The 26,487-nt window shown below is 34.4% G+C and overlaps 4 protein-coding genes across 5 annotated transcripts; 3 read left to right on the top strand and 1 right to left on the bottom strand.

The window, feature by feature from the left end:
• The first annotated feature begins 4,638 nt into the window (after positions 1 to 4,638).
• Positions 4,639 to 6,710, top strand: LOC148209292 (Papain family cysteine protease). Its single transcript, XM_088118094.1, has 3 exons — positions 4,639 to 5,215; positions 5,799 to 5,918; positions 5,987 to 6,710. The coding sequence occupies exons 1-3, from the start codon at positions 4,721 to 4,723 to the stop codon at positions 6,503 to 6,505; spliced, it is 1,134 nt and encodes a 377-aa protein (XP_087974220.1). The 5' UTR covers positions 4,639 to 4,720; the 3' UTR covers positions 6,506 to 6,710.
• Positions 6,711 to 8,408: 1,698 nt separating this feature from the next.
• LOC111009971 (vacuolar acid trehalase) lies at positions 8,409 to 12,434 on the top strand. Its single transcript, XM_022283212.2, has 8 exons — positions 8,409 to 8,673; positions 8,955 to 9,028; positions 9,430 to 9,471; positions 10,226 to 10,267; positions 10,878 to 10,961; positions 11,159 to 11,246; positions 11,483 to 11,580; positions 12,060 to 12,434. The coding sequence occupies exons 1-8, from the start codon at positions 8,493 to 8,495 to the stop codon at positions 12,084 to 12,086; spliced, it is 636 nt and encodes a 211-aa protein (XP_022138904.1). The 5' UTR covers positions 8,409 to 8,492; the 3' UTR covers positions 12,087 to 12,434.
• A 1,034-nt stretch (positions 12,435 to 13,468) lies between these two features.
• ATVPS33 (Sec1/munc18-like (SM) proteins superfamily) lies at positions 13,469 to 22,542 on the top strand. The gene is made up of 22 exons (XM_022283619.2): positions 13,469 to 13,675; positions 13,758 to 13,797; positions 14,029 to 14,109; positions 14,210 to 14,404; positions 14,496 to 14,606; positions 14,711 to 14,776; positions 14,997 to 15,104; positions 15,187 to 15,231; positions 15,513 to 15,569; positions 16,419 to 16,513; positions 17,541 to 17,592; positions 17,765 to 17,821; positions 18,058 to 18,120; positions 18,215 to 18,321; positions 18,848 to 18,970; positions 19,053 to 19,134; positions 19,230 to 19,300; positions 20,383 to 20,463; positions 20,842 to 20,899; positions 21,029 to 21,090; positions 21,402 to 21,495; positions 22,150 to 22,542. The coding sequence occupies exons 1-22, from the start codon at positions 13,623 to 13,625 to the stop codon at positions 22,237 to 22,239; spliced, it is 1,791 nt and encodes a 596-aa protein (XP_022139311.1). The 5' UTR covers positions 13,469 to 13,622; the 3' UTR covers positions 22,240 to 22,542.
• Positions 22,543 to 22,653: 111 nt separating this feature from the next.
• Positions 22,654 to 25,793, bottom strand: PUB14 (plant U-box 14). 2 transcript variants are annotated; one of them, XM_022283618.2, is made up of 5 exons: positions 25,261 to 25,793; positions 24,720 to 24,836; positions 24,116 to 24,532; positions 22,928 to 24,033; positions 22,654 to 22,827 (listed from the first exon to the last, which is right to left on the bottom strand). In XM_022283618.2, exons 1-4 carry the CDS (start codon positions 25,549 to 25,551, stop codon positions 22,957 to 22,959), a joined length of 1,902 nt encoding a protein of 633 aa, XP_022139310.1. In that variant the 5' UTR covers positions 25,552 to 25,793; the 3' UTR covers positions 22,654 to 22,827; positions 22,928 to 22,956. The 2 variants fall into 2 exon arrangements, with proteins under 2 accessions (XP_022139310.1, XP_022139309.1); XM_022283617.2 differs by having other exon boundaries at positions 22,654 to 24,033; positions 25,261 to 25,792.
• Positions 25,794 to 26,487: the final 694 nt, after the last annotated feature.

The following is a 26,487-nucleotide window of genomic DNA, read 5'->3' as shown; positions in this document are numbered from 1 at the left end:
GGTTCTCAAAAAAACGTTTCTTCGTTTTATTGTGTCGTCGCCGCCTCCGGATATTGGAAAGAGAGTTTACAATCGTTTCGCGATATTTAGACGGTACGTTCGGTATGTCTGCAACTACCGGACCGCCTTACATCGGCCACTAACGTTATGCCACGTCGCATAATTTTTTATCCACCTACAAATTGGAAATTATAGGGCGGGGCCGACTACAAATTAGGAAATAAAATAGCGTACAAAAACTAGTAATTAAAAGAAAATGCCTTAAATAATAGAGATATTAAAAGAAGTAATTTTAATTAAAGCAAGCATTAAAAAAGAGATGTGCATGTATTTCCTAGAGAAGCTATTTAAAACTTCAAGGTATATATTTCGAGGCTTAAATCTTTATTTCTACGTATTATTTTTCTGAAAAAATATTTTTAAAAGGAATTTGTAGGTTTAAATTGTTATCCTTCGGTACTAAAAAAATTTTGAAGGATAATACTCAAAAACAAACTTTAAAAATTTTCATTTCATAGTGTGAATTTAATATGTATTTCTTAAAAAATAACACAATTTTTTATTTTTTAATATATCATAAATGTGACTTTTTTTATGTGTTTTACATTATATTATAACTGAGTTTAAGTTTGATTTGAATTATGTTACTTTTATAAAATTTTAAATCTTATATAATATTTGAAAATACATGTTTATTTGATGTTATTCTTAAAAAAAATTAATCATAAGTCTTATTTGAATGTATTATGTTATTTTTATAAAATTTTAAATCTTATATTATATTTGAAAATACATGTTTATGTGATGTTATTCTTAAAAAAAAATTAATCATAAGTCTTATTTGAATGTATTGATCAAACACAATCACAAAATTAATAAATTAAAAGGTAGCCCAATCAAATCAATTGATTTTTTTTAAAATATTACATCACATACTATAATTCAACAGCGGTGATATTAACAACTTCTCTTATATGTAAGTTGAAATTTTGGATCCTCGTGTCAATGTGAGCAATAGTCAGTGATAAATGAAATTTACTTTTTTTTTCTTTCTGACAAGTTTGAGGTTCAAATATTTATATTTTATATTTGTTGTGCTAAAAAATTTTGAATCAATCACTCCACAATGATTTAAAAAACAAAGTCCCTGCTAGCTAGATAAAAAAAATCCACCTTATTCATCTATTTAACTAAATCTCAAAAAAATAAAAATAAATAATATTTACCATTTTATAACTCTAATTGACTATACTCAGGTTGAAGTGTTTATTTTATGATTAATTTAAACTTATTTTAGTTTAAGAAAAACAATATAAATATGGATGAACCTATCGATATAAATATAGTTCAATTGATCGATACGAAGTTTTAGAATTTCTTATTTATTATTATTACTATATGTATATATATATTTTTTTGGTATGACACTCCCTCCTCTTATTATACGAAAATAGAAATTAAAAAATATATATATACACACACATATGGATCACTCTCCAACTAAATGTAGGTTTTAATTAATTGATTTGTGGAGGTGGGCAAAGGCCACAATTAACAAAGAGTTGGGGTTTTGCGTCACCGTTTTGATGACTTTTTGTTGCATTGAGAAGCAACTTGAACTATTAATCATAAATTAAGAAATTACCAATGTGCTATTTTTTATAATTTATTTAAATAGACCACAAATAGTCAACATCGTCGACTTGAATTATTTCATATAAAATTCATTAATGTACCTATAGTGGAGGTCCTTTATTTGATTTGTTTCCTTGTCCCCTAAGTCTATGTCACGTTTACAATAATTAATTATTGTCTGGAAAATAAATTGCTTATTACAGAATTTTAGACCTTAGTTTAAAACTTTATATTTAGTCACATGGGACAGAGGAATTGGACCAAGTGCATTGTTTGAAATTACATATATATGCTTAGATTCCTTCAAATATTCCATGCCAATCCCCATCATCTTGCAACAATGTTTCTAAGAAGCAGTTATTCTTTGTAAAAAAAAACAAAAAATTTAATGAACTAATAAATATATATTAATTTTAAAATTTATTTTTTAGTACAGGTGAAAGCTCAAACTAAATGAGATTTTATTTGAGAAATATTATCTTAATAAGTTGAACTATAGTCAAGTTAATTTTTTTCAATTTTATTTTGTTGAAAACTATATTCTTTTATTTTTGATAAAAATATAATCACTCGCTACGTTCACTTTATGAAATAATAAATGTTAAGACGTGTTTTGACGAGATTTGTTGAATCAGATGGTCCTAACCAAACCATGAGAAAGGGGAAGTAAATTCTTGATTTGAATGGTTGGATCAAAGATGATGTGCACATAAAAAAAGGTAAGTTAATGTCGACGTGGTGCCTGCCATTATAAGGCACTCAGAAACAATTAGAGAATTGCAAAATTACAAAATTATGGAAAAAAAAAACAACGTTTAATCGCAAAATGCCATTCCGAAAGTATTTGGAAAATAACTCTTATAGTAGGTAGTAGGATAATTATATGAAAATGAAAGTCGCCAAACTATTTTAAAATTAAAAAAAAAAAAGAAGAAGTTAATTTTCTTATTGGAAGGAATTTGGTACTCAGTCATATTGTGTGTTGAATGATTTTAGTTTCTAAATTATGGATTTACTTTAATAATAAATTAATGATTGATCTTTTTTTTCTTTTTAGCAAATTAATGACTCATCTTGTATTATATATTCTTTGCAAAGGATCTTATATTATGTGCAGATAGGATTAGTGATATTTGAAGGGATCGAAATAAAAGAAAAAGTAATATTTAGGTGTGAATATCTCTCTCTAGAGTACTCTTGAAAATCTAATAGTCTACTATTTAAAATAAAATAAAATAATTAGGTGGTTTTTTTATTTCTATGTTATATTTATCTACAATTTAATGAGTAGCGTGGACCTTAAAAAATTTATAGGAATTTCAAAATCATAAAATTATTTATGTTGTTTGAATGAAAATCAAATGTAAAATTTAAAATTACATGAAATCACGTTTTTCTTTTAAATATTTTCCATCTCAAATAGCTTAAATTTTAGTTTTAATTTTTTTTTTTTACCAAATATAACTTTGTGTAGAGAAAACAAGAAATATCCCGACGACTTATAGCACCCGTTATCACCCTATTACATCACCACTCAACCATTTTAAATGGTTGAAATGCATAATTCTAAAATTTCATTAAAGGTTTTTTTTTTGTTTTTTTTGAAACTTGAATATAAAGACAGTTACGTATGCAGTTTTGTTTTTTGAGGCTGTTCATTTTATTTGGATGAAGATATTTGTAAGGATTTTTTCTTTTATAATAAATATGAAATTGTCCAATTTGAATTTATTACTTATTTAATTTGATTGAAATATTTCCTTCTTTCGTGGTTACATGTAATTGATACTAATAAATAAATATATTGTAAAACTATAAGATATGATAGTAAAATATTATATTTCTTTTGCATTTTTCGTAAACATCCAAACAAAAAATATTAATTTCAATTATTTGAAATCAATTTAGTTCAAAATTCAATTAAGAAGTTCAAATAATTTATATATTTTAAAATATTGAAATTCTTTTCTCAAAAAAAAAAATTGAAATTTGAAATTACATGGGACTAATTTCAGAGGCCAAAACGGAGATTAAACATGACGGAAGTATTTTGAAAAAAAAAAAAAAGAAAAATTGGAAGTACGTAGATTTAGACTTCAATACGACATCGTATGGACGTAGTATTTTTGACGTACGAACAGATTTTTGACTTGGTCTCTGACACTTAGGCGAAGAGGCGTATGCCACGACTGCATACATGGCCTCAACGTGTCGCTTCCGTAAGCATACATCGATATAGGATTTGCCACCTATCTTTCACTCCCATTTACAATTATACCCTTTGTCGGTTTAAGAAACCCGGATTTTCAAAAAGGAAAAATAAATTGTAAATTATATGTATATATTTTATTTTTCTAAATAAAAATACTCAATTCCAGAACTCCAAACCATTAGAAATGAGTACTAAAAAAAGGCTTATAGAACTTTTAAAATTTGGAGATTCGTTAAATACGATACTAAACATTCAAGAAGTCATTAATTAGACTTTTTTTTAATTTAAAATAACCTATCAAATACAACTTAAAAATTTAACCAACAAATTTACAATTATTTAACTTACTCGAATTGATAACTTTTTATTAAATATTTTATATTTTTAAAAGTTAAAACCTATAAATACCACTCCTGCTTATATATTTCCATGTTTTGAATTAAAAAAAAAAAGATTCCAAAATCTAAGTATAATTTAAAAAACAAAAAAGTAAAGTAAAAAAATATTTTTTATTTTAAAATTTAACTAAAAATTCAAATGTAGGATAAAGAAAGATACAAAAAACAAAAAAATTTAAAACAAAAAATTAAAATAATAACTCAACTTGTGAAGGTTGGTTGAAGAAAAAAACCTTGCAATTTAACTTAATATATTTTCTTTAGCGCAAAATAATTTAGGACAAATACACAAAAACATGGTAATTTTACCTCAAACTTCCAAAATTAAGCAATCCGTATAATTAACTGAGTTTTATTGGACAGAATGGTAATTCCGCAGCTTGAAGATTTCTCCAACGTCACGAAGACGAAGATTAGAAAGAGCTCGCCAAACGGCACACCCGAAGCAACGAGAAAAGAAGAAACAAAGCAAAAAATGGGAAGCCGATCACTGTTCCTGATTCTAACGTGTGCATTTGTCCTCGCACTACCCTCCGCCGCCGCGCTCCGCCGAGCCCCGGAATTGCTCCGCCAAGTCACCGACAATAATATTACCGACGACGACGGGGAGCAGTACGAAATTAATAATGCCCTCGTGGGGACGGGGAGCGAGAGGAAGTTCACAATGTTCATGGAGAAGTACGGTAAGAGTTATCCGACGAGGAGGGAGTATCTGCGGCGGCTGGGGATTTTCGCGAAGAATCTGGTGAGGGCGGCGGAGCACCAGGTTCTGGACCCGACGGCGGTGCACGGGGTGACGCCGTTTTCCGACCTGTCGGAGGAGGAGTTCGAGGAGATGTTTTTGGGGGTCAGATCGGCCGGCGGATCCGAGTTTGAGAGAAGTAATGAGGCGGCGGAGGAGGTGGTGGAGGGTTTGCCCGAGAGCTTTGATTGGCGTGAAAAGGGAGCTGTTACTGATGTTAAGATGCAGGTAAGAAAATGGTAAATAGTAATTTTTTTTTTCTGGTTTTATGACTATTGGTAGGTAGTTATTTTATTTTACGTTTTATGAATTAATATTTTTTAGCTCAAGGCGTCTCTGGCACTGGGGTTCATTTTGACAATTTTATTCATAAAAATCTGCTGAGTACGTATAATTTTATCTATAATATGCATGTCCCGTTTATAATTTTATCATAAGAAGTTGAGATATATTTAAAATTTGTAGAGTTTCTTTTATTACAACATATATGGAATAGAGGATTGAATTCAAGAGGTTGGAATTGAGCTATATCTAGCTTTGGCTTAAAAATTTGTAGAATTAAATTTGCTATTATATTATTTTGGGTATATGGCCTTTAAAATTAAGTTTAGATGAGTACATTATCAATTTATCCACTAGTATTTAGTTTTACTTGAAAATTTAAGTTCAACTTATTTAAAGAAAAAGAAAACTTTGAATTCTGAAATTTGAAAAAAGCACACTTTTGAAAAGAATTAGGAAATTTTCACTGGAAATAAGAGAGAAAAAAGAGAGAAAAAAAGATATTTATTGGGTATAGCGGCGGTTGCAGGGACAATGCGGGTCATGCTGGGCGTTCAGTACGTGTGGAGTAGTGGAAGGAGCCAACTTCATCTCCACCGGAAAACTCCTCAGCCTCAGCGAACAACAGCTCATCGATTGCGACCACACGGTCGGTAAATTCCAAATCCCTAATTTCAAATCCCGATTTCCAAAACCCTAAAACCCTAAATCTTGCAGTGCGATGGGATGGAGGAGGGCGTGTGCGACAGCGGCTGCAATGGCGGCCTAATGACCAACGCCTACAAGTACATAATGGCGGCCGGAGGCCTGGAGGAGGAGAGCTCCTACCCCTACACCGGGAAGCCCGCCGAGTGCCGGTTTGAATCCGACAAAATCGCCGTTAGGGTTTCCAATTTCACGACGATCCCCTTGGACGAGAACCAGATCGCGGCGCACCTGGTCCGGCGCGGCCCGCTCGCGGTGGGCCTCAACGCCGTCTTCATGCAGACCTACATCGGCGGCGTCTCCTGCCCGCTCATCTGCTGGAAGAGATTCGTCAACCACGGGGTGCTGCTCGTCGGCTACGGCGCCGACGGCTACTCGATTCTGCGGCTTCGGAAGGTGCCGTACTGGATAATCAAGAACTCGTGGGGGAAGCGGTGGGGGGAGCAGGGGTATTATCGTCTCTGCCGCGGCCACGGGATGTGTGGGATGAATACTATGGTTTCCGCCGTCGTCACTCAGCCCCAGCCCTAGCGTTTCCACAAATCCGCCATTGAAATTGGCTTAGGGTTTCGGTTTAATTTACAGATTAGGAACTAAGTGTTGGCGTAGCGTTGCATTTTGTCCTTTGCTTTAAAAAACATAAACACTACCAAAAAAAAAAAATATTTTGTCACAATAATATTTTAGGGTTTAGGATGGTAATTCAGTATATCCACTATAAAACTATTAACTAAAATATATCTGTGATTAACTAAACTAATTGGTGGGCGGTCATGCTCTAAGCGGACTCACATAAACACATAACATAAATGTTATAATAAAAACAATATAGTCAAATATGAATCACTCTCTCATCTCATTAGAGTTCCCACTAAACGACTAATATGGAAAATAAATAATTAGTTACAAATCAAACAACTAACTAGTCAAAGTAGTTGGATCAAAATACATCTAATACGCCCCCTCAAGATGGAGGATATAACCAAAACGCCCATCTTGAATAATAAGGGAAACAAAGCAGAAGTAGGAAGGGTTTTAGTGAACATATCAGCCAGCTGCATAGAAAATCGGATGGGAGGATCGGATCATTTGAGGAGATTCTGACAACCATCGAATTAACAGATGAACTCACATCGGATCAATGGCGGTCATTGGAGGTGTGGAATTTTGCGATGCGACTCCTTGTCCATAAGGAATTGATGAGTTAGAAGTTAAATTTCGAGAAATAGCTTTCTGTCTGTATCCAGCCAGATAGCCATGGAGTTTGTAACATTGATCGAAGGTGTGGCTTTGAAGACCACAATGAGTGCAAATAGGTCGCTCTTTACGTCCGCGAGAGGAATTAGAAGTAGATGCATTCAATTGACGAATACTCTATTGAACAGCAATGCTGAGAGCAGGAGATGGGAAAATAATGGGAAAATAATGGGAAAATAGGGATGAAGCGTTGTTGCTCTTCTTGAGAAATTAATGAAAATGCCTTGTTGATGGAAGGTGGTGGATCCATGAGCAAAATTTGCACACGAGTTGATGCAAAAGACTCGTTCAAACCCATTAGAAAACTCATGAGGTATTCGAATTGAAAAAAATCTTCAATTAGCTTATTACTTGACCAGTACATTTACCACAACTACAAGCTACATAGTGACAAGCACTGATATTGAGTTAAATTGGCCAAATTACACTTGAGTGGGAAGATTCTTAGACCATTCTTCTTCTGAAATCGCTCTTTGAGATCAAGCCAAATTGTCTTTGTCGAATAAGAGAAAATCAAACTTGCAGAGATTGGCTTGAAAACGAAATTAAAAATCCAAATAGAGAGAAGATCGCATGTAGACTTCTTAATTGTACCGTAAATTTGTTTTTGATGGAAAGAGCAATGATCATTGACCTGTTCCATGACATGGTGAGTTGCTGTGTGATAAGAACAAGACTAGATGTATAGCTATGATGGAGATGGTGATGACCAGAGGATTTTCACGAAGTGTGGGAGGAGGATCCATAGGCGCCATGTGAGAAAGGAAAAGAAAATTAAAAATACCCTGATATCATAATAAAAATAATATGGTATTTCTCATCTCATTAGAGTTCTCCAATGCATAGACTAATATGAGAAATAACATAATCGAATGATTAGTTACAAATTAAACAACTAACTAGTCAAAGTAGTTAGACCAAAATGCATCTAATATGTTACATGACTTTAGTTGTTCCTAATTTATCTAAATACAAAAAATTATATTGAATATTGGAATTGCTCTATCATATATAATTAGTATAAATATAAAATTTTGATCTATGTATAAATAATTAATGTATTGATTTCAATCGGCCAACGTGTGTTGTCGTAAAAATGGTCAAGAGCAAAGCCTTTATTTCTTTTTATTTTATTTTATATTTTTTTTAAGAGCAAATTGCCTTTATTCGTCTAACGATACTTTACGCAGCAGCGGTTATGGTAAGAGACGTACAGCTTAGCTGACGACGTTGGGGATAACACAGAAAGCAGAGAGCTCCCATGGCTTCGCCTCTTTCCTTCTCTCCGCGTCGCCTTCTCAACTCTCGCGCGCTTGCAATTGCAAGCACTCACTTCCACGCCATTAATGTCGCGCCTTCCCAAATTTCAGCACCATCCGTTTCTTCTGTTAGTAATCCCCTCAAGTTTAAGCTCAAACAACCTCTCAGAGCGTCTTCTGAAGGTATGTTTCTCTCCCTTCTCACACTCTTCCACTTCGCAATCATGGGAATTTTACTTTAGATATACGTTTCGAGTTGTTTGAGACGCTACCCATTAGAAAGCGTTTTACGATTTTGAATCGGGATTTCTGAGAAATCTTCAGCTATTTCATTCGCGTTTTTCCTGATTACAAAAGGCTTAGAATCTCTAAAAATCTGGAAATAATTTGCAAGGGCGGTGGCTTGTATATAGCACAGTATCACTGTTTCTTTTCATACGGCATAACTTGTTTCACTCCTACAGGAGCCCCTAATGAGTTAGTCGAAGATTCTAAGTTTGTTCCCTTGAATGCTGATGATCCCAGATATGGTCCACCTGTAAGTTCTGGTTAGTTTCAGCGCAATTGTTGACGTGGTTTATCTCTCGTTGCTTCTTTTCGGTGGATTTTCATTTTGATTGTTGTATATGTTTTCACTTTACTTATTGTCTGAGAATTGGGTTTTAATTTAAATTGAGCTCCTGTATTTTATGTTTATTGTACTATTAAGTTGAATGCTCTTGGATGTGTACGTACCATATGTATTAGTTGTCGTCATCACCTTCATAATTTTCATTTTGGATTCTGTTTGTCTCATAGGATAAGTGTTATTTTATGATTTCCCTTGGGTTTTTCATCCTGTAATGTATGAAATTATGTCTTTAAATGCTTCCTTTGCGTTTCTTTATGGAATTAGAATAGGGGAAAGCAGGTTGATATTTAGACTGTTCATTATTGCAGGCATTGCTGTTACTGGGCTTTGAATTGGAGGAGGCCATGAAGGTACGGTGTTGATTTTTTTCCTTCTTTCTGCGCTTCAACATCTGAAAACTAAAATAAAGTAAAAATCATACTGCTAAGTGAAAGTAGAAACCAAACTCCTGGTGGAGTATAGTTCTTTTACTGTTTAGTGGATAATCTGCCGGTTAGTTAAGGAGGTGATTCTGCAAACTGTTTGGTTTTGCTTTCTAGTTCTTCAAGTATTTTCGGAAGGAAGAGAGCAAAGGAATGCACTTCCTTTCTGATATTTATTAGTGGACCACGCTTCGAATGTCTACTGTGCTACAATTTACAAATGCTTGCAAATGCTATTGTCAAAATTTATTGAGGAATGCTTTCATTATTAGCTAACTACGCTTGCAGTATGGTCTTTCAGTCCTCTAATGCACTTATTTCTCACGAATTTTTTTGGTACTTGGAGATTTTTTCTAGATTTTGTGTTGTTTATCCTACAGATCGTGACAACACCTTCTGGTTAGTTCTTTTAGAGGTCAAATTTAATTGTATGGAGGGTTGAGGTTTATTATTTATAGTCACTGCTTTTTTCTTTGCCTGAACCTTCATAATATATTCTTATAAAGAAACGCTAAGCAACTTCATTCAAAGTTCTGCTATTCAGTCACTACGACACTATATAACCAAAACAGCCAAGCGGGCACCTACAAACTCCTTGTCTCCTCACTTATCCTTTAGCTTTGAAATGCTAGTTTCGAAAACTACTACCCCGTTTGATTTTTTGCTTTACATTTGATTACAGATTCAAGAGCTTTTGAAAGATTTGGGCGGTGAATTCATGCAGGTAGTTCATTTCCCCTCGTGTCCAATTACTTTTAGGTAAGATGAAAGGCGGTTGTTATTAAGAATAGTAGAATAAAATATGAAAATGTTGTTCAATGCATTGAAGCACTAATTGTGGAAAATTAACCCTCTAATCATCAATCCAAATCTCGTGTGAAAAGTTAAAACTCGCTTGATATTATGCTAAATGTAACCAAGTGCATTACTGATAAGTGATTATTCCAAGAGATTTTTCTAGTGCAAACTCATGGTTTAATCTATTTTTCACAATCTTTCGGTTCAAATTACTATTTATGTATATTTAACATTTTTCCCCATATCATGCATTATCTTCTGATCCTATAGGTTGGGAAACTTTTCTTTGGCAACCTCCTTTCTGAACTTCAAACCAAAAAAATTGGTCGATCTCATCTAGTTCCCTGATATTTTTTTGTCTAATCGAATACATGTAAATAAAAGAATTCCCATCACGGTAGCAAGTCTCTGTGAAGTAGTTCTGGCATGCTACGTGTGTTGTCTTACACATTGCATAAATTTCTTAATCATCTCTAACAACAGATTGCACAAAACTACCAACATAAATAATCTGTCGAACAGTTTTTTTAGTGTAGGTTATTCTTTGTACTGAAGACATGATTGCCAGATCCCTGTGGGACGCAGTGCATACAAGCCAGCCAGTTTTGGCAAACGTGAAGGTCAAGTTCTGGACTTCCTGAATTTTTACATTTTTAGTTTAGTATGTGCTTGCTATATTGTTCTCATAAAGAATCTAACTTTTGAAGCATGAAAACAGATCAAATCAATGAGTTGCAGATCTTGATTATTCTCACATAACATTCTTTGTTAATGTGATACTGTAATGTCACTAACACCATGTATATTGTTTCTACAGATAGCAAGATCATTGCCACGAATCTGCTTCTTATCCGGTCTTAGCGGAGAGGAAATGATGATGTTCATCGACACTTTTCCAGAAACTGGTATTGAAAAGATTACCCTCTTCTTTTTCATTTTAAGGAGAAGTTGGGACTTGGGATCTTTTAAAATCCAAAAGTACATTTGATCATTTGCATATTCCTTTACTCTCTTTCTCCATATTGTCATTCTGAAAACAGCACGGGTCTGTTATAGTATGATCACCACTAGCACCATGACCAGAGAAGCAGAGCAAAACTCTCTCTCTCTCTCTCTCAGTCTTGATTTTCTTATGGTGCAGGACTTGAACCAGCTGTATATGCTGCTCTTGTTCCCAACGGTGCCAATAAACCAGTAGGGGAGTTAATAGCAGAGATTATGGGGGACCATGAAATGATGGTAAGGGAGAATTCCTTGGTTTATTTATCTGAATTTCTGAAGTCATCGACCGCCTAGGACCCATGGTTGAATTTTTATGAACACTGATACCAATGAAACCAATCTTCTATGTTTGAAACTCTGAACTAATCCAGAGCAACCAATTTGATTGCTTTGGCCTCATGAGAATCTTTCTTCCTGCATAGCTATCTCACTCGGTCCTACATGTCAAAACTTTAACGATGGTCAGCAAAAGATGGGTGCTAACCCGAGAGCATCCAAATATTTTATTTCGAAACATATAAAATAAGATTGGATATGTTTAAACAGCTCATATGTTTTTCCACCATTTTATGAAACTGATTTAATGCTAATTCTAAATCCTGCCAAATGTGTTTTGAGTTTGATTGAAATAATTGATTATTTCATTTTGATCGAATATAATTATATTTTGAATGTTGCCCCCATCATTAAGACAGACACCTTACATTTTCATGCAGACTGGTGCAACATCAGACAGTCCATAGGGGAGTAGAAAGCTGGAGATTTGGTGAAAAATGAAAATCCACATTCATAATATGAAATCTCAAACACCTGTGGCTCCCTCGAATCACCTAGATTCACACGCGTAATTTTTATAGCTGCTTTTATCTGTCTAAAGTCGTTCATGGTAATGAAATACCATATTCTATATTCACGACTTGCTCAAACTTTTGTTCTTTTGTTCTTTTTTTCCACTTTTTGTTTTGGATATTTGTTCATCATGACTCCTTAATCCAACCTGGATTTGTCTCACATTTTATTCAACTCTGTATGATGTTATGTCACGTCATATGTGGTGAAATTAAATCTAAAGATATTTTTTCCCTTTTAAATTCATCTGTCTATTTTAAAAGTTAAGGATTTGTTTGATGATGGTTTTGATTTTAGTAATTTATTATTAAAAATTATGTTTGTTTCCTGTATTTTTTATGTTTTTTTTTTCTTTTTTTCAATGGGAGATTAGTTTTGTAAGTGCTTGTTTGGTAACAATTCCTTTTATTGTTTGTTTATAATTACATGTTTCTCGTTTTTCGTTTTAAAGAAGTTTGTACCAATTTTGGAATTACCAAATTCAAATTTTTTTCTCTTGACTCAATTTTTCTTTTTCAAAACATCACTAAAAGTATTATCTTGCCATTATAAATGCATGATAAATATTAAAAGAGTAAATATAAGATTGACAAATTTGAATATTTAATTTAACAAAATTAATTTTCATATAAAAAATTTTCTTTTTTCTTTAATTTATAATTCAAAAAAAACATATTGATTACTACATGTTTTTGTTTATTGTCTCCATTAAAGGCAAATAAAGAATCATAAACAATTATCGAACACAATTTCTTTTGTTTCTATTTATTAGAAAAGAGAAAACACTTATAAACATCTTGCTCCTTCTCCATTCCCGCATTCGTTGTACTAAAAAATATTTTAAATTTACATTATGATTCTAAAATATGTTTTTAATATTTTGAAACTACAAAAATAATATAATAAAGGGTATATTATTAATCAATATATATTATTTATTAAAAAAATTATATATATCTCATTATTTGATACTCGTAGCACCAATTGATCGTAAACGTAAAATTGTAACGTGGTCAATTTTTCATTAAAATTCTACGAATGATTTTTTTTTTTTTTTTTTTTGGATAAAACGAGTTTTCAGATCAAATTATATTTTTTTAATTCCAACCAAACGCTGGAAATGATGATTTCAAAATCCTCACAAATCCGAGCGTCCAAATAGAGAGGTAAATTACTACTAAGATAGTAAGATTTGGGCTTCGTTCTTACTTTCAAAAGTTTGGATTTTTTTTGTTTTTTTTTTGACATATATAATTTAACGAAAAAGTAATTTCAGAAAATTAGAATAACAAAATCAAGTCGACGGCGCCGATGGAAAAACGATAGATGCAACGGAAGTCGACGGCCATCTTCTTCCAGCGAGGGAAAAGAAATTTTCTGTTAAAAGGACTCGAATTCAATAAAGAGAGAAGGAAATTTCTTCCGCTTCGATGGCGCAGATTCCGAACTTGGATAATGCTCCTCTGAATCTCCGAGCGCTCAGGTTCTTCTTCTGATCAATGCTTCTAATTCACTTTCAATTTCTCTCAAGCCGTCTCGTCAAGATCTCATGCTCAATTTTTCAGGGAACAATCTCAGAAGGAGCTGATAAACATCCTGAAAAATGTGAGTTTCTTTCCTTTCGCTCGATCAAAGTATATTGGCGAGTTTGGGTTTCACCACTTAGCTTTCCTTGTTCTGCTACCGAGAACGAGAATAATTCCAGAAATAAAAAATTGAATTATATTGGAGTTTATAAACAATCTAAGAGAACCTGCTCGTTTAGTAACATTGGAGCTTAAATTCCGAGGTGTTAATTTGCAAAAAATTGTTTTAAATTTGAACGTTGCTGTGTAGATTCGAGGAAAGAAGTGTCTGGTCGTTGATCCTAAGCTTGGAGGTTCTCTTTCATTAATCATCCAAACGTCACTGCTTAAGGTACTCTCCTCTGTTCACTTAATTATTTTTCTGGTGGGAGTTTAATTATTCCTCTCAATTGTCAATTTGAATCTTTTGAGGAACTGCTGCTGTGTAACAGGAACATGGAGCTGAGTTACGACATCTTTCACCTGATCCAATTCAAACTGACTGCAATAAAGTGGTTTATCTTGTTCGCTCTCAGATGGATTTGATGAGATTCATATGTTCACATATTCAAAATGACATTTCGAAAGGACTTCAAAGGGAATACTTTGTTTATTTTGTCCCTCGCCGTACAGTAGTCTGTGAGAAGGTAAGAGTTGGCAGCAGGGACTCGTGGTCTAATTTTATAATTTTCAAGGTTAAAAAATCTGTACAATCAAGGTTAAATTTAAATTATGCAGGTTCTGGAGGAGGAAAAGGTTCACCACCTGTTGACCATTGGGGAGTACCCTTTATACGTAATACCATTGGACGAGGATATTTTGTCATTTGAGCTTGATCGTCCTAACAAAGTATAGAAAGAAGTTCATTCAATTGTTTCATGTGATACTGTCAATGTCGTTTCTTTGTGCCTATGCATGCCTTGACATTGATCTTTTCTTCCTCTTTCTGGTAGGAATACCTAGTTGATGGTGATACTAGTTCACTTTGGCATATTGCAAAAGCAATTCACAAGCTTGAGGTTGTACAGTATTTCCTGCTTTTTTTTTTTTTGATTATATTAAAGGATAAAACCTAGAACCTATGGAATATCTAATCTGTTCATGGATTTATTTAATGCTTGTCTGTCTAATAAGTACATTTCTAGTAGCATAAATTATGGTGGGTTTATTTCCATATTCACTCATTCATATTCCTGAGTTACTGTTTAATCATGGGATATATTTGGTTATGTACGATAGTTTTCTTTTGGAGTGATACCCAATGTGAGGGCTAAAGGCAAAGCATCTGTCCGTGTTTCTGACATTCTAAATCACTTGCAAACGGAGGAACCTGTTAACTCAAACGATGTAAAGCTGCCTTTTTTTCTTTTTCTTTTTCAATTTCATTAAAAAAATTTATGCAAGAATTGATTTATTCTTTTTATTTCAGATGGTTATGCCAGAGATAAATACGCTTATTCTTTTAGATAGGGAGGTAATGTTTCGTTATACTCCATCATCTTTCCTCTGTGAGTGGTACTATGACAAACTATGTAACGTGGGTTGAATTTTGTAGGCTATACTTTGTTTGCATATTGGCTTTGGTAATGATTGGGATATAAAAGTTATATTTCTTTCAAGAGATGCATAACTGTATTTGAATCTTTTGTTTCAAACTTCCTTGGTTCCGGATCAGTAGTGCTAGTTTGTATATCATATTTGTCTAGTCTATTCAATTGGCTTGGTTGTTTAGAATTTTCTATTTCTGCTCTGCAGGTGGACATGGTCACTCCCATGTGTTCTCAGTTGACATACGAAGGGTTGGTTGATGAGGTGAGCTAATGCACGCGTGGAACTTTTTTGCGACCCATTGTATGACCGCTTAATATTGTTTGACATGAAGATTCTCTCAAAGGAAGATAGTTATTTTTCCTTTAAGTGGGTAGCAACAAAAACCTCCTGGGCATCCACCATGGTAGTGCCATATAGTGCTCACTGTGCGATAATAAAATTCTCCGATCAGCCGATCGTTGTTTGTAACTCTTCACATTTTGGTTTCAAGGCCACACCAGTTCTGTTGGATGCTCACATTTCTGTCTTGTTTAAAGCAGAAAATGGCTGAAGGTGCAATTAAGAAAATTGGGGCGTCTAACTGTAGGAACTTCTGCTCACCTGTGTTATTTCCAACATGTTATAATGTTAAGCCAAAGGAACAAGAAAAGAAAAAATGAGAAAACCCGAGTAGCAATTTTGATAGCTTGAGAGTGTAATACATAGCCCTCCCTTTTTCTTTCCTCTTTTTTTTCTTTTTATCACAGCTACACTTTCAGATTTCTTCTCTCTTTTAACTGTTATTGTTATGATGCTCATGGAATATACAAGATAAAAATGAAAAGAAAAAAAAAGAAGGTTATTTGAATGGAACGACTGCCAAAGATACTCAATTTGAAAGACACATGGAAGCTTCAAGAAAGTTGGTTGGTTTCATGGATGTAGCCAATTAGTGGATAGGTACGAGTAGCAAAGCTGCCCTTTATAAGAAAATGGATGCAGGAGTTTTGACTGATCTCATGATCTTATTGTCTTCGTAGTACTTGTTATGGTTCAATCACCTTAATTCAAATAGGCTGGTTATGTATAATTTGGTTTTGTTTTGAAGTATGACTGATACGTCCTTTGCAGTTTTTACATGTGAATAATGGTTCTGTGGAGCTTGATTCATCAATCATGGGTGTTCAACAAGATGGAAAAAGGATGAAGGTTCCACTTAATTCAAGGTTTCTACTATCTTTGCTTGATATGTTTAGCCATCCTTTTCAGCAAGCATTATATGCATGCTTCTCATCCAGTTCTATATGTTTTGGCATTCTTCCCATTCTGCCAAATGAATACATTATGTCTTTTTTATGCTATCTTTTAGCTTTATAAATCCCACTACTATTGTAATTTCTCTGATGAACTAGATTTGATAGTTTGTTGTACCAGATTGTAAAAATGAATACTTTATGCAAACTGGAGGCTTATGGTTATTTGATTGCCTCTTTGGAAGCCATTTCAAGGAAAAACTTTTTAAATGATTTTTGTACTTCATTTCAATTAGAATTTATTTCTTTCTCAAAGTTGAGTATTTTCTATTGGAAGACTTTATCCATCATTGTACGTGGATAGTTATTTTAGATAATATTGCAATAAAATAAAATAAAAGCAAATTTTTAATTCTGATTTCTATTGTATTTTGGTTTTTACTCTCAGATAAATTTTTTGGAGATACTGTTTTCAAGAAAGAGTTTTCTGTTTTAAATTGGGATTTTTTCCTAAATCTGTTTCCAAACGGATCCATAAGGTTCTAAAGAGCTGGTTTGGGTCATGACAGTGGCTTGAGACGTTTGAGAATCCCAAAATCTAGAATATATATATATATTTTTTATCATAGGCCATGCCTCATGGTGTATCCTATTCCTTCCTTCCTTTCTTTCTTTTTGTTTTAATAGAAAATTTTAGTTTATGTCTAGACAAGACAGTTCATTAAACAATCAGACACAAAGGAGAAGATAAAAATTAGACTCTGCCAAAAGAGGTTAAAAAATCGTCCAATTAGATTGTATTCATAAAGGAGAAGAATTACAAATCACCATATCATGATAGTGTCAATCTGACCAAGTGACTATATTATTTCAAGTCGGAGGATTGGATAACTAAATCCAGATCGCACTATAGTTTAATAGCAGCTGTTTATTTTTCTTTATTCTCCCTATCTCATTTCTATTTTCTAATTTATGTTAATTTCTTCACTTGTAATTTTAGTGACAAGCTGTATAAGGAGATAAGGGATCTCAACTTCGAAGTGGTTGTCCAGGTTGATCTAGTTTTATCAACTTTATTTAGTGGATTGTAATTAACATCCTTTTTCCCAACATCCTTCTTTTAAAGTTTTCATGAAAAATTGTTATTACTCCGTTTCTTGAAGTTACCATCTTTTTTTTTTTTTGAAGTTCCCATCTTAATTGTTTTCTTCAGCATAATTGCAGATTCTACGTCAAAAAGCTATGACCATGAAGCAGGACTATGCAGAGATGTCAACTACTGTAAGCAGTTTATTCCTTTACGATATGATTCTCATTTTCTGTATGCTTTTTCTCTACCCCGCATTATGTTGTCATGTCTACATTATGTTGTGTCTGTCTCTTCTTCGCAAAAGCCTGATTCTTTTTTTCTCCTGTTGTATGATGAATTTTCAACCTGCCATCTATTTCTATTGACTCATATATTTTAGGAGAAGTTTTTGTAACAAACTCTAATTGGTAGTTAATGTTGAACACAGACGCAATCAGTTTCTGAATTGAAGGACTTTGTTAAAAAGCTTAATTCGTTGCCAGAAATGACAGTAAGTATATTCTGCCTTTTTTTTCTTCCTTAAAGAATTAACCAAGGGCATTATACATGATAATAAATTATTATTTGCCACAATTTCTTTCTAGAGGCACATAAACCTTGCTCAACACTTGTCGACGTTTACATCAAAGCCATCCTTTCTTGGGCAGCTCGACATGGAACACACAATTATTGAAGCTGAAAGCTATGACATGTAAACTAATTTATTACCTGCATGAGTTTTTTAGACATAAAATGTGCTTGATCGACTTGTGCTTTTTGTTATGTATAATTATTGATAGAGAGGCTCTATTTTCATACGTGATGATGTTTAGGCAGGAAAAGGAGGCTTTTATTTATGGTCTTGTGCTCACATGGTAAAAAATCTAGTTTTTGAAGTCTAAATGACAAAGCTACGTATCTTTTATGTTGTGCAATGTCTTGTATTTCTTGTTTGTTTTTCTTTATAAATAGTTACTTTGGAAAACAACATATTACTTTGCTTTCTGCTTCCTCTGAAATTTTTGTTACAAGTACCATGTCAAACACGTCTTTCAAGTCAGAAAACCACTTTTTGCTTAAAATAAATGTTTTTTAAGTACAAAATTTTAAGCATTCCTATAGTTGTCTTGAAAACGCACTTATCTAGTGCCTATTACATCACAAAATTTATGGGCTTTCACAGCTCATCCAGATTATGTGTTGTGTGCTGGTGAAAATGTTATAGTTTCTAACTGCAGATGTTTTGAGTACATTGAAGAACTGATCCATAAGCAGGAGCCTCTTGTTAAAGTCCTCCGTCTGCTCATCTTGCTTTCTATTACTAATTCTGGTTTACCTAAAAGGCATTTTGACTACTTGAGGTAAGAATTAGTCCAGTCAGATTTTTTTTCCTTTTATTGATTAGAATACTCTTGGTGACTTACCCGGCCTTTGCTTTTTTAGGAGAGAACTACTACACAGCTATGGGTTTGAACACATGGGTACATTAAACAACTTAGAGAAATCTGGATTAATTAAAAAACAGGTTAAGCCCTCATCATCTAGATTGAGGAAATTTTTGGTTTACTTTCAAGTGCTCAAGTCAAGATCTTACGTCAATCAAATTTGTAACACTTGCAGGAGTCAAAAAGCAACTGGTTAACTATCAAACGTGGTCTGCAACTTGTTGTAGACGACACAAACACAGTCAAGTATTATTCTTCATCTTGTAACCAATTGTTTCATAGTTGGATGCTGAAATAATGTCATGGCATGTGCAGATCATGTAGTAACATTTTACTTTTTGTCCTTTTCATTAAAGTTCTATATGTTAGCAATGTATGATATCTTTTTAACAATCCTGGAATATTTTAAGCAATTTAATTAATGAGTCATATGCTCAGGAGGAGAGTTATATTTCAGACTAATGCCAGCCCCCTCCACTTACTTTGAAGTAGCTAATTTTCGTTATAGAGAAAAATGATTGCTTTTGGTAATTCAACCAATGTTGAATTTTAAAAGCATCTAAAGCTATTGTTTATAATTTAATGTTCCTTCCCTGCATCCTGTTCAAGCCATTTTATAATCTCTCTTCATTTATGGCTTCCAGCGGTGATGAGCTGAAATCACTTGAATCTTGAGTTCATGTTATAATTGCTTTTAAATAAGTAAGACTCAAGAGCCAAACCTTTGATATGGAACTCTACCACAATAGATTTAGCCTGTTAAATTTGTGCTCCAATTTAAGGGGTGATCTTCGTTTTTTTTTAAATAGAATTATTTACATTTAGTACCATCTAATGCTTTTTTTTTCTCATCTTGCTAATTTAACTAAAAACTTCTTATGGCACAATGTAAAAATGTGGCAATGTAGTGTCTACTCTATATTTGTAATGATGTGATGTGTTTGAGAAAAACTGTACAATGATGTTGCATTAATGAACGTCTATTTTTTTGGAACGTAGAATGAGCAGATAGATTGTATGTAATAGGAAAGAAAAAGGGATTGTTGTATTTTTACTCATTTGCTTGCGGGGATCCTATCTTAAATGGATTTTTCATTCAGGGGCTGTCTAGCTTTTTTTGGTATGTTTATAACTGGCATCTTTGATACATACCCTGTTTAAAATTTTATGTGATGTTTGTTTCAACCATCTACACAATCATGCACCATCTAATGCAAAACGTTCTGCCCTACATGGTGGAATTGAGTGCTAGATTTTTGTATGAAGTAGTTGTACCTGGATTTGATGTACCAGTCTGCTACTTTTGACTTCTACTTATTATGTTGCAGCCCGACTGATATCGCCTATGTCTTTTCTGGATATGCACCTCTTAGCATTCGTCTTGTCCAACAAGCTGTTAGATCTGGATGGTGAGCCTTTTTTTGTTTGCAATCCATGCATTGTTGCCTTGGCTTATTTAGCTCCACCTTAAAAATTAGTATTGTGAAAAAATGATACAATTGTTCAAATTGGTCTTTTCTTTCTAATTATTTTGTAATTATACTCCTTTTGAAATTAACTCTAACTGGATTTGGTTTTCTCTAAGCTCTGAGGGCAGGGTTGTCATAAATGTCAGAAGCTGTTATTTTACTTTGCTATTTATGTTTTTCCCATCAATTATTTCTGTTTTCATTCTCTACTGTTCTCAGAATCTACTGTATCTCAATTTGTATGTGCCTAAATTTTTGTACTTCAGATATGATTTACCTCCATTTGCCAAATTCATCTTATAAATGTGGCTGTATCAGGCGTCCTATTGAAGAAATTTTGAAGCTGTTACCTGGGCCTCATTCAGAAACAAAGAGAGTCAGTAAATTTGTGGCTTTACGATTTTTATGTTGTTTCCAATTTTCTACCCCTTTTCTCAGGCTTTATTTTGGGTAATTCCTGTATCCTTACATTTCTCTCTCTCCCCATTTTGGTTTTGAAATCCAGGGTGGATTCTTTAGCAGTTCATCCTATGATTCCTTGCAAGGGGCTTCAGCCAGTACTGACAAGTAAGTCTCAACTCATTCAATACGTTTAATGTAGTATATTATATGAGGATGGTGTCCCTGTTTTGCATGTCCAACTTGTTTGCTCGTGATTAAACCGGTATGCAGAAAAGTGGAGTTTAATTGTTTAAGGAATGAACTTCAATATCTTTGCTACATTTGTTGTGAATTTCTTTTGGGTTGATCAATATGTGATACTTATTGTGCTAAAGGAATACTGAGGATGGCGACTTTCATTCATGGTAGTTTCCTCTAAATGCAAAACTGATGATTTCATTGATTTGGTTTTGACAATTAAATGTCTCAACTGTCAGAGTGACAGATGGAAGGCGCACACTTGTACTCGTCGTTTTTATTGGAGGAGTAACGTTTGCTGAGATTTCTGCTCTTCGATTTCTCAGTGGTCAGGTATGGTATTAAGTTGTCTATTAAACTTCGGTATCTTCTATGGTTTTAAGGAATTTGATCTTAATCCTATACTTGTAATTATGCTATTGATTCAAATACTGGACAGTTCAACATGAGTTGTAAATATCGGGAAGTTAAGTTCCCAGAAATAAAAAGTACTAGGAAAGATTCTTCTTTCAAGTACAAGTTAAATTTCAATATCTATCACGTCTCTATAAATCAGTGCTGTTTCATGACAGTCACTAAGAGTTATAACTGTGTAATAGATTAGTAACAGTTGATCATATAACCGTATGAGAACAGTTAAATATTTATTGGGATACCAAAATCTTATATGTAGAAGTGGGAAGAGGGAAAAGAAAGAAATGAAGTGAAACTTAGGGAAGTAAGAGACTGAATGGGCAGACTGGTTCACTGAAAAATCTAATTTAGTCATTTTTGGCTAAGAATAAAGGACATCGACCATAGCTTGTCCTGTCTCATTGAATACGCGGGCTTTGCGCTGAATTGAATAAAGTGGATATGGTATCAATTACAGTATTTTTCCTCTTTGCAGAATAAATCATCAAGAAAAATGGCATGTAAATGTTTCCAGTACATGTTTATTTTAGGGCTCTTAACCCCTGAATTTATCATTCAATTTTCATCTTGCAGGAGGGAATGGCGTATGAGTTGATAGTTGGTGCCACAAAGATTGTTAGTGGCAATACCTTGACTGAAACATTCGTGGAGAAGCTAGGCTAATTTGATTTTTCTTTTTATTTATTTCATACACATCACCAAAGCTATTTATCGAATTAGATCTGCAAGAACTGAAAATCAGCTGTTGGTTTGTTCAGTAATAGTCCAGATTGAAGCTTTTTGGTCCATTTAAAAGCTTGGTCTGTTCGTTTTGCTCCCTTAAAATTATCTCTTCTTTTATTTTTATTGAGATCGGTTGATGATCGTGACAATAGAGTGTTGGTTCTAAACAAAAAACTATGACCCCCGAGAGTGTAAAGAATATTGTATTGTATTGTATTTTACATGATTTTATATTCTATTTCAGATTGCTTCAAAATACTGATAACTGGGCATGTAATATCCTATTCTGCAGGAACTCGTCGCACTTTCTTTGCAAAATTTTGAAACAAGAGAAATGGTAAGTCCACATGAAAATTTCTTGATCGTAAATACAATATATTATGATATGAAAAATGAAGACGGTAACTTTCACTTTTAATGCCTTATAATTACAAGGGTGAAGATTGCATTGGCATTGGCATTGGCATCATTTCTTTCACCCCTCTAATAATCAAATCAAAGCAAGATAGCCCTCTGATTCTGCATCATCTGCAGAACCCATGAACGAGGTCGTGGAAAATGGTCGATTAAACGCTAATCATGAATCAGGCCTAATTAACCATAACGCGAGAAGTGAGAACCAGATTACCTTCTGGAATGAAATGATTCCAGGAGAATTTATAGATTAGAAGATGGTTCATCAAATCGTTGGAAGAGCTCTAGAATGCTTCCTGCTTTTCTCTTGGCTCTATCTGTGCCATTCTCTGATACTTCCTTCAATGCCTCTTCTGCACCATGTTCCCTAGCTAGCTTCAACTGCTCCATATCGGTACTGCAAAGCGACCACAGCACGGCAGCAGCGTTTTCCCGGTTGCGTGGAGAACCAGTTCTTATGAACTCTAATAGAACCGTCATCGGCTCGGCTTGCCTAATTCCCATCTTTCCTTCATGGTGAGTTGCAAGAATGGCCAGAATGGCTAGAGCTTCATCCACCATGCCACCTCCAGCATCTTTCAGAAATCTCATAAGTGGTGCCACAATGCCTGCTCTTACTGCCCTTGCTTTGTTTCCTTGGTAAATTGAAAGATTGAAAATAGCAGTGGCTGCATCCTTCTTTCCTCTGGGAGTTCCCTCACAAAGTAAACTTATAAGAGCAGGGATTGCCCCGGCTGCCCCAATCGCGACCTTGTTCTCATCTATAACGGATAAGCTGAAAAGGGTTGCAGCTGCATTCTCCCTTGCCTCCATGCTGCCATTTTTCAACACTTCTACTATAGCGGGTATAGCTCGTAAATCAACGATCGTTCTTTTATTGCTGTCATTGATTGAAAGATTCAATAATGCTGTAACTGCATGCTCCTGAGTTCTAGTATCGTCCGAGGACAATAGCTCGACAAGGAACGGAATGGCTCCTGCCTCGGCAATACAGATTCTGTTATCAGAATTCCTCTTCGCTAGTAACCGGAGCTCACCAGCAGCCGATCTTTTCTGCTCTGGAGATCCACTTACCAGTTTCACCAGTAAGGCGTCGATGGCTGACCGATCACAATCTGAGATACTACTTCCAGATTTCCTGTTTCTACAGCTACCTTGCTTCCTCGGTAGTTCAACACCATTGTTCTCGCACCACAAAGCGATCAGGCTCTTCAAAACGTAATTCGGTGTTAAGGCTGTATGTAGTAAAGACTGCTGAGTTTTTGGACAGGTTTTGTGGCCTGCATCCAACCATTTCTGAATGCAAGATCTCTCGTAAGTCTGCAAAGGTCGAAAGACGGGTTATGAACAAGCATAACAATGAAAAAGCACTTACAGTGCAGCATTCAGTTTGTGTGTTCACCTGCCCGGTAGAGACGATGACAGGATCCCTCATCAATTCAAGAGATATGGGGCACCTAAAGTCGTCCGGGATAACAGGAGATCTGTGCTTAATGGTTGTACTTCTTTCACCTTGAGAAGTTTCAACTTCTGGGTTTTCTGATTGTACAAAATCCTTCAGCTTCTTTAAAATAGACGACATTTTTCCAAAAACATCCCCCGGGTCGCCATCGCTTGAGATAACCAGCTCATGGATTGCGAGCGACTCTTTTTTCAAATCGTTGATTGTTCTTAGATGCAGCTTTTCAGAAAGTCTTTTCAATATTGCAGGGTCAGGATCTTTCTCTTCCTCTGATATGGCTAAATCCTTGTCCAACTCTGCATCAGCTGAATTTACTCTCTCTTTCGCTCGTTTGAATTGGGTGTGAACAAGTTCAGTCTGAAACGGATGAATTCAGCAGTTAACCATCGATACATCGACCGACATTTGTATACTCATCCAACTCAACTCATCAAAATTTGTTACTAAAATCCCAGTTGCAACTCTCTCTCAGTGAGACAACCCAAACAAAGAGAACATATCAACGACAACATACATCAAACATTCATGGAGGTAACAACCGTACCTGTTCCCGAACCTCATCGGAGATCCCGAACTTGTCAATGGGAAGCTTGCTGAGTGCTGCTTCAATATCTTCTGTCATATGATGAAACTCAAGTACTATCTTCTCCAATTGCGAAGCCTGGGACGAAAAACATAGGTCGAAAACTCACTAAACATTTGATGAACCAAGATACATAACATTCAGTAAATTACTCAGTCCCAAGTGAATATCCAGCCAATCAAGCACAGAATCAAAAACACAATACAATGCACAACCAACATCCCCATTAAAGAAACCATAGAAATTCCTCAAATTTGGAGATTACATCAAAGAAACCATAGAAATTCCTCAAATTTGGAGATTACATCAAAGAAACCAACTCAACATGACCATTTTTCCAGACAATGGAACAACCATGAATAGAAATGAAAACTTCTCGGGTGCGATCAACCAAGTAATTTCGAAACGACCCAGAAATTGGGATTTCGAATTCTGGTTTGATAATCTCAGATTCTCAGCAACCAAACAAAACAGAAAACTCAAGAACAAGAAAAATCAATACCTGATATAGCTTGCTTCCTCGGCTGACCGACCTGAGAAGCTCTACAGCAGAATCCAAAGCAATTCTAAGCAATTCCAAGCCCTGAAGAACATCTATTTCAAGTTCTTCTTCTTCTTCTTCTTCTTCTCTCAACTCCTCAAACAGAGGGCTCAACAGCCTCACCCTTCGAATCAGGTCTCCGTACATCTTCTTGCAGATGCTATTGCACTCGGGGAGCCCCGAAATCTGCCTCACAGACTCGGCGAGTTGACCCACCACCACTCGTTTCAGGTCCTTCTCCGACGGACCCATTTCGAGAACCTGCAAAAATGGGGAAGAAATCCCCTCGAATTCGGGGTATTGGAGGAGACCCAGATGAGAGAATAGCCCCAATTTCGATTGAACCGTTCAGACTATAATGGGAATTGTGGAAAAAACGATTATGAATGTTGAATTTGCACGAGAAAGTGAAAACCCATGAGCGGAAATATTTATACTTTGAAGAAATTTGGAGGAAACACAAATAATTGATGTTTACCGACTATGAATGTGGGTTTAATTGTAATGGGTAAGTTATAATGTAAATGTTATTCAAAGGATGAGCCGTCGAGGGAGATGATTTCATGTGGCGATAAGATGACCAAATTAATAAATTTTTTTTTTTTTTTCTGATTTGTATTTCTGAGACATTGCGATTGGATCATAGAAGACTTTATGATGGGTTTGGGTTTCGAGAACACCACAAGGAAAAAAAATTGAGAAGTTGGAAGAGGTCAAAAGTCAATCGGTTGGCGCTGTAATATTGAAATGGGATTCATAGATTTCAACGTGTGATTACCAAATACCTTCTCACCAAATAAAATCTGAAGTTGGGGTTGCAAATAAGAGATATTAGAGTCATCAACTACTATAATCGCGACATTCATATTTGAGTATCAGTGAGTAAAGATATATGTCGAGATGATTTATGAATATAAGTGACTAAGGTATTTTATATTTATTGTATTAAAAAAAAACTAACAAGGACATATATGATGGACCAAAAAAATTAGAAATTTGAATCCATGGCCTTGAACTAACGAAAAAAGAAAAATAAATTGATTGGGTGGCCATTCACATTACCATATTTGTAAATATTAAACATAATTAAAATTTTGTCAATATAGTAATTACAAGAAAAATTTGACTGCCTAACATTTTTATGTAATTCTCTTTTCATTTGTTTTCTTTTATTGGTCGATCTGTGAT

This window comes from Momordica charantia, assembly GCF_013281855.1.
Source record: "Momordica charantia cultivar OHB3-1 chromosome 9 unlocalized genomic scaffold, Mcharantia_2.0 BLBB01000009.1, whole genome shotgun sequence".
NCBI lineage: Eukaryota > Viridiplantae > Streptophyta > Magnoliopsida > Cucurbitales > Cucurbitaceae > Momordica > Momordica charantia.
Note: the sequence above shows the minus strand (reverse complement) of the source record. Positions and strands in the feature narration are given on the sequence as shown.

Coding starts and splice junctions, on each gene's coding strand:
- ATVPS33 (XM_022283619.2), top strand. CDS start 13,623: ATGGCGCAGATTCCGAACTTGGATAATGCTCCTCTGAATCTCCGAGCG. Junction 18,322..18,847: donor GAAGCTGAAAGCTATGACAT/GTAAACTAATTT, acceptor TTCTAACTGCAG/ATGTTTTGAGTACATTGAAG. Junction 19,135..19,229: donor CTGGATTAATTAAAAAACAG/GTTAAGCCCTCA, acceptor TAACACTTGCAG/GAGTCAAAAAGCAACTGGTT.
- LOC148209292 (XM_088118094.1), top strand. CDS start 4,721: ATGGGAAGCCGATCACTGTTCCTGATTCTAACGTGTGCATTTGTCCTC. Junction 5,216..5,798: donor TTACTGATGTTAAGATGCAG/GTAAGAAAATGG, acceptor CGGCGGTTGCAG/GGACAATGCGGGTCATGCTG. Junction 5,919..5,986: donor TCATCGATTGCGACCACACG/GTCGGTAAATTC, acceptor TAAATCTTGCAG/TGCGATGGGATGGAGGAGGG.
- LOC111009971 (XM_022283212.2), top strand. CDS start 8,493: ATGGCTTCGCCTCTTTCCTTCTCTCCGCGTCGCCTTCTCAACTCTCGC. Junction 10,962..11,158: donor CAGTTTTGGCAAACGTGAAG/GTCAAGTTCTGG, acceptor TTGTTTCTACAG/ATAGCAAGATCATTGCCACG. Junction 11,247..11,482: donor CGACACTTTTCCAGAAACTG/GTATTGAAAAGA, acceptor CTTATGGTGCAG/GACTTGAACCAGCTGTATAT.
- PUB14 (XM_022283618.2), bottom strand. CDS start 25,551: ATGGGTCCGTCGGAGAAGGACCTGAAACGAGTGGTGGTGGGTCAACTC. Junction 24,533..24,719: donor CCGATGAGGTTCGGGAACAG/GTACGGTTGTTA, acceptor CATCCGTTTCAG/ACTGAACTTGTTCACACCCA. Junction 24,034..24,115: donor TCATCGTCTCTACCGGGCAG/GTGAACACACAA, acceptor CGACCTTTGCAG/ACTTACGAGAGATCTTGCAT.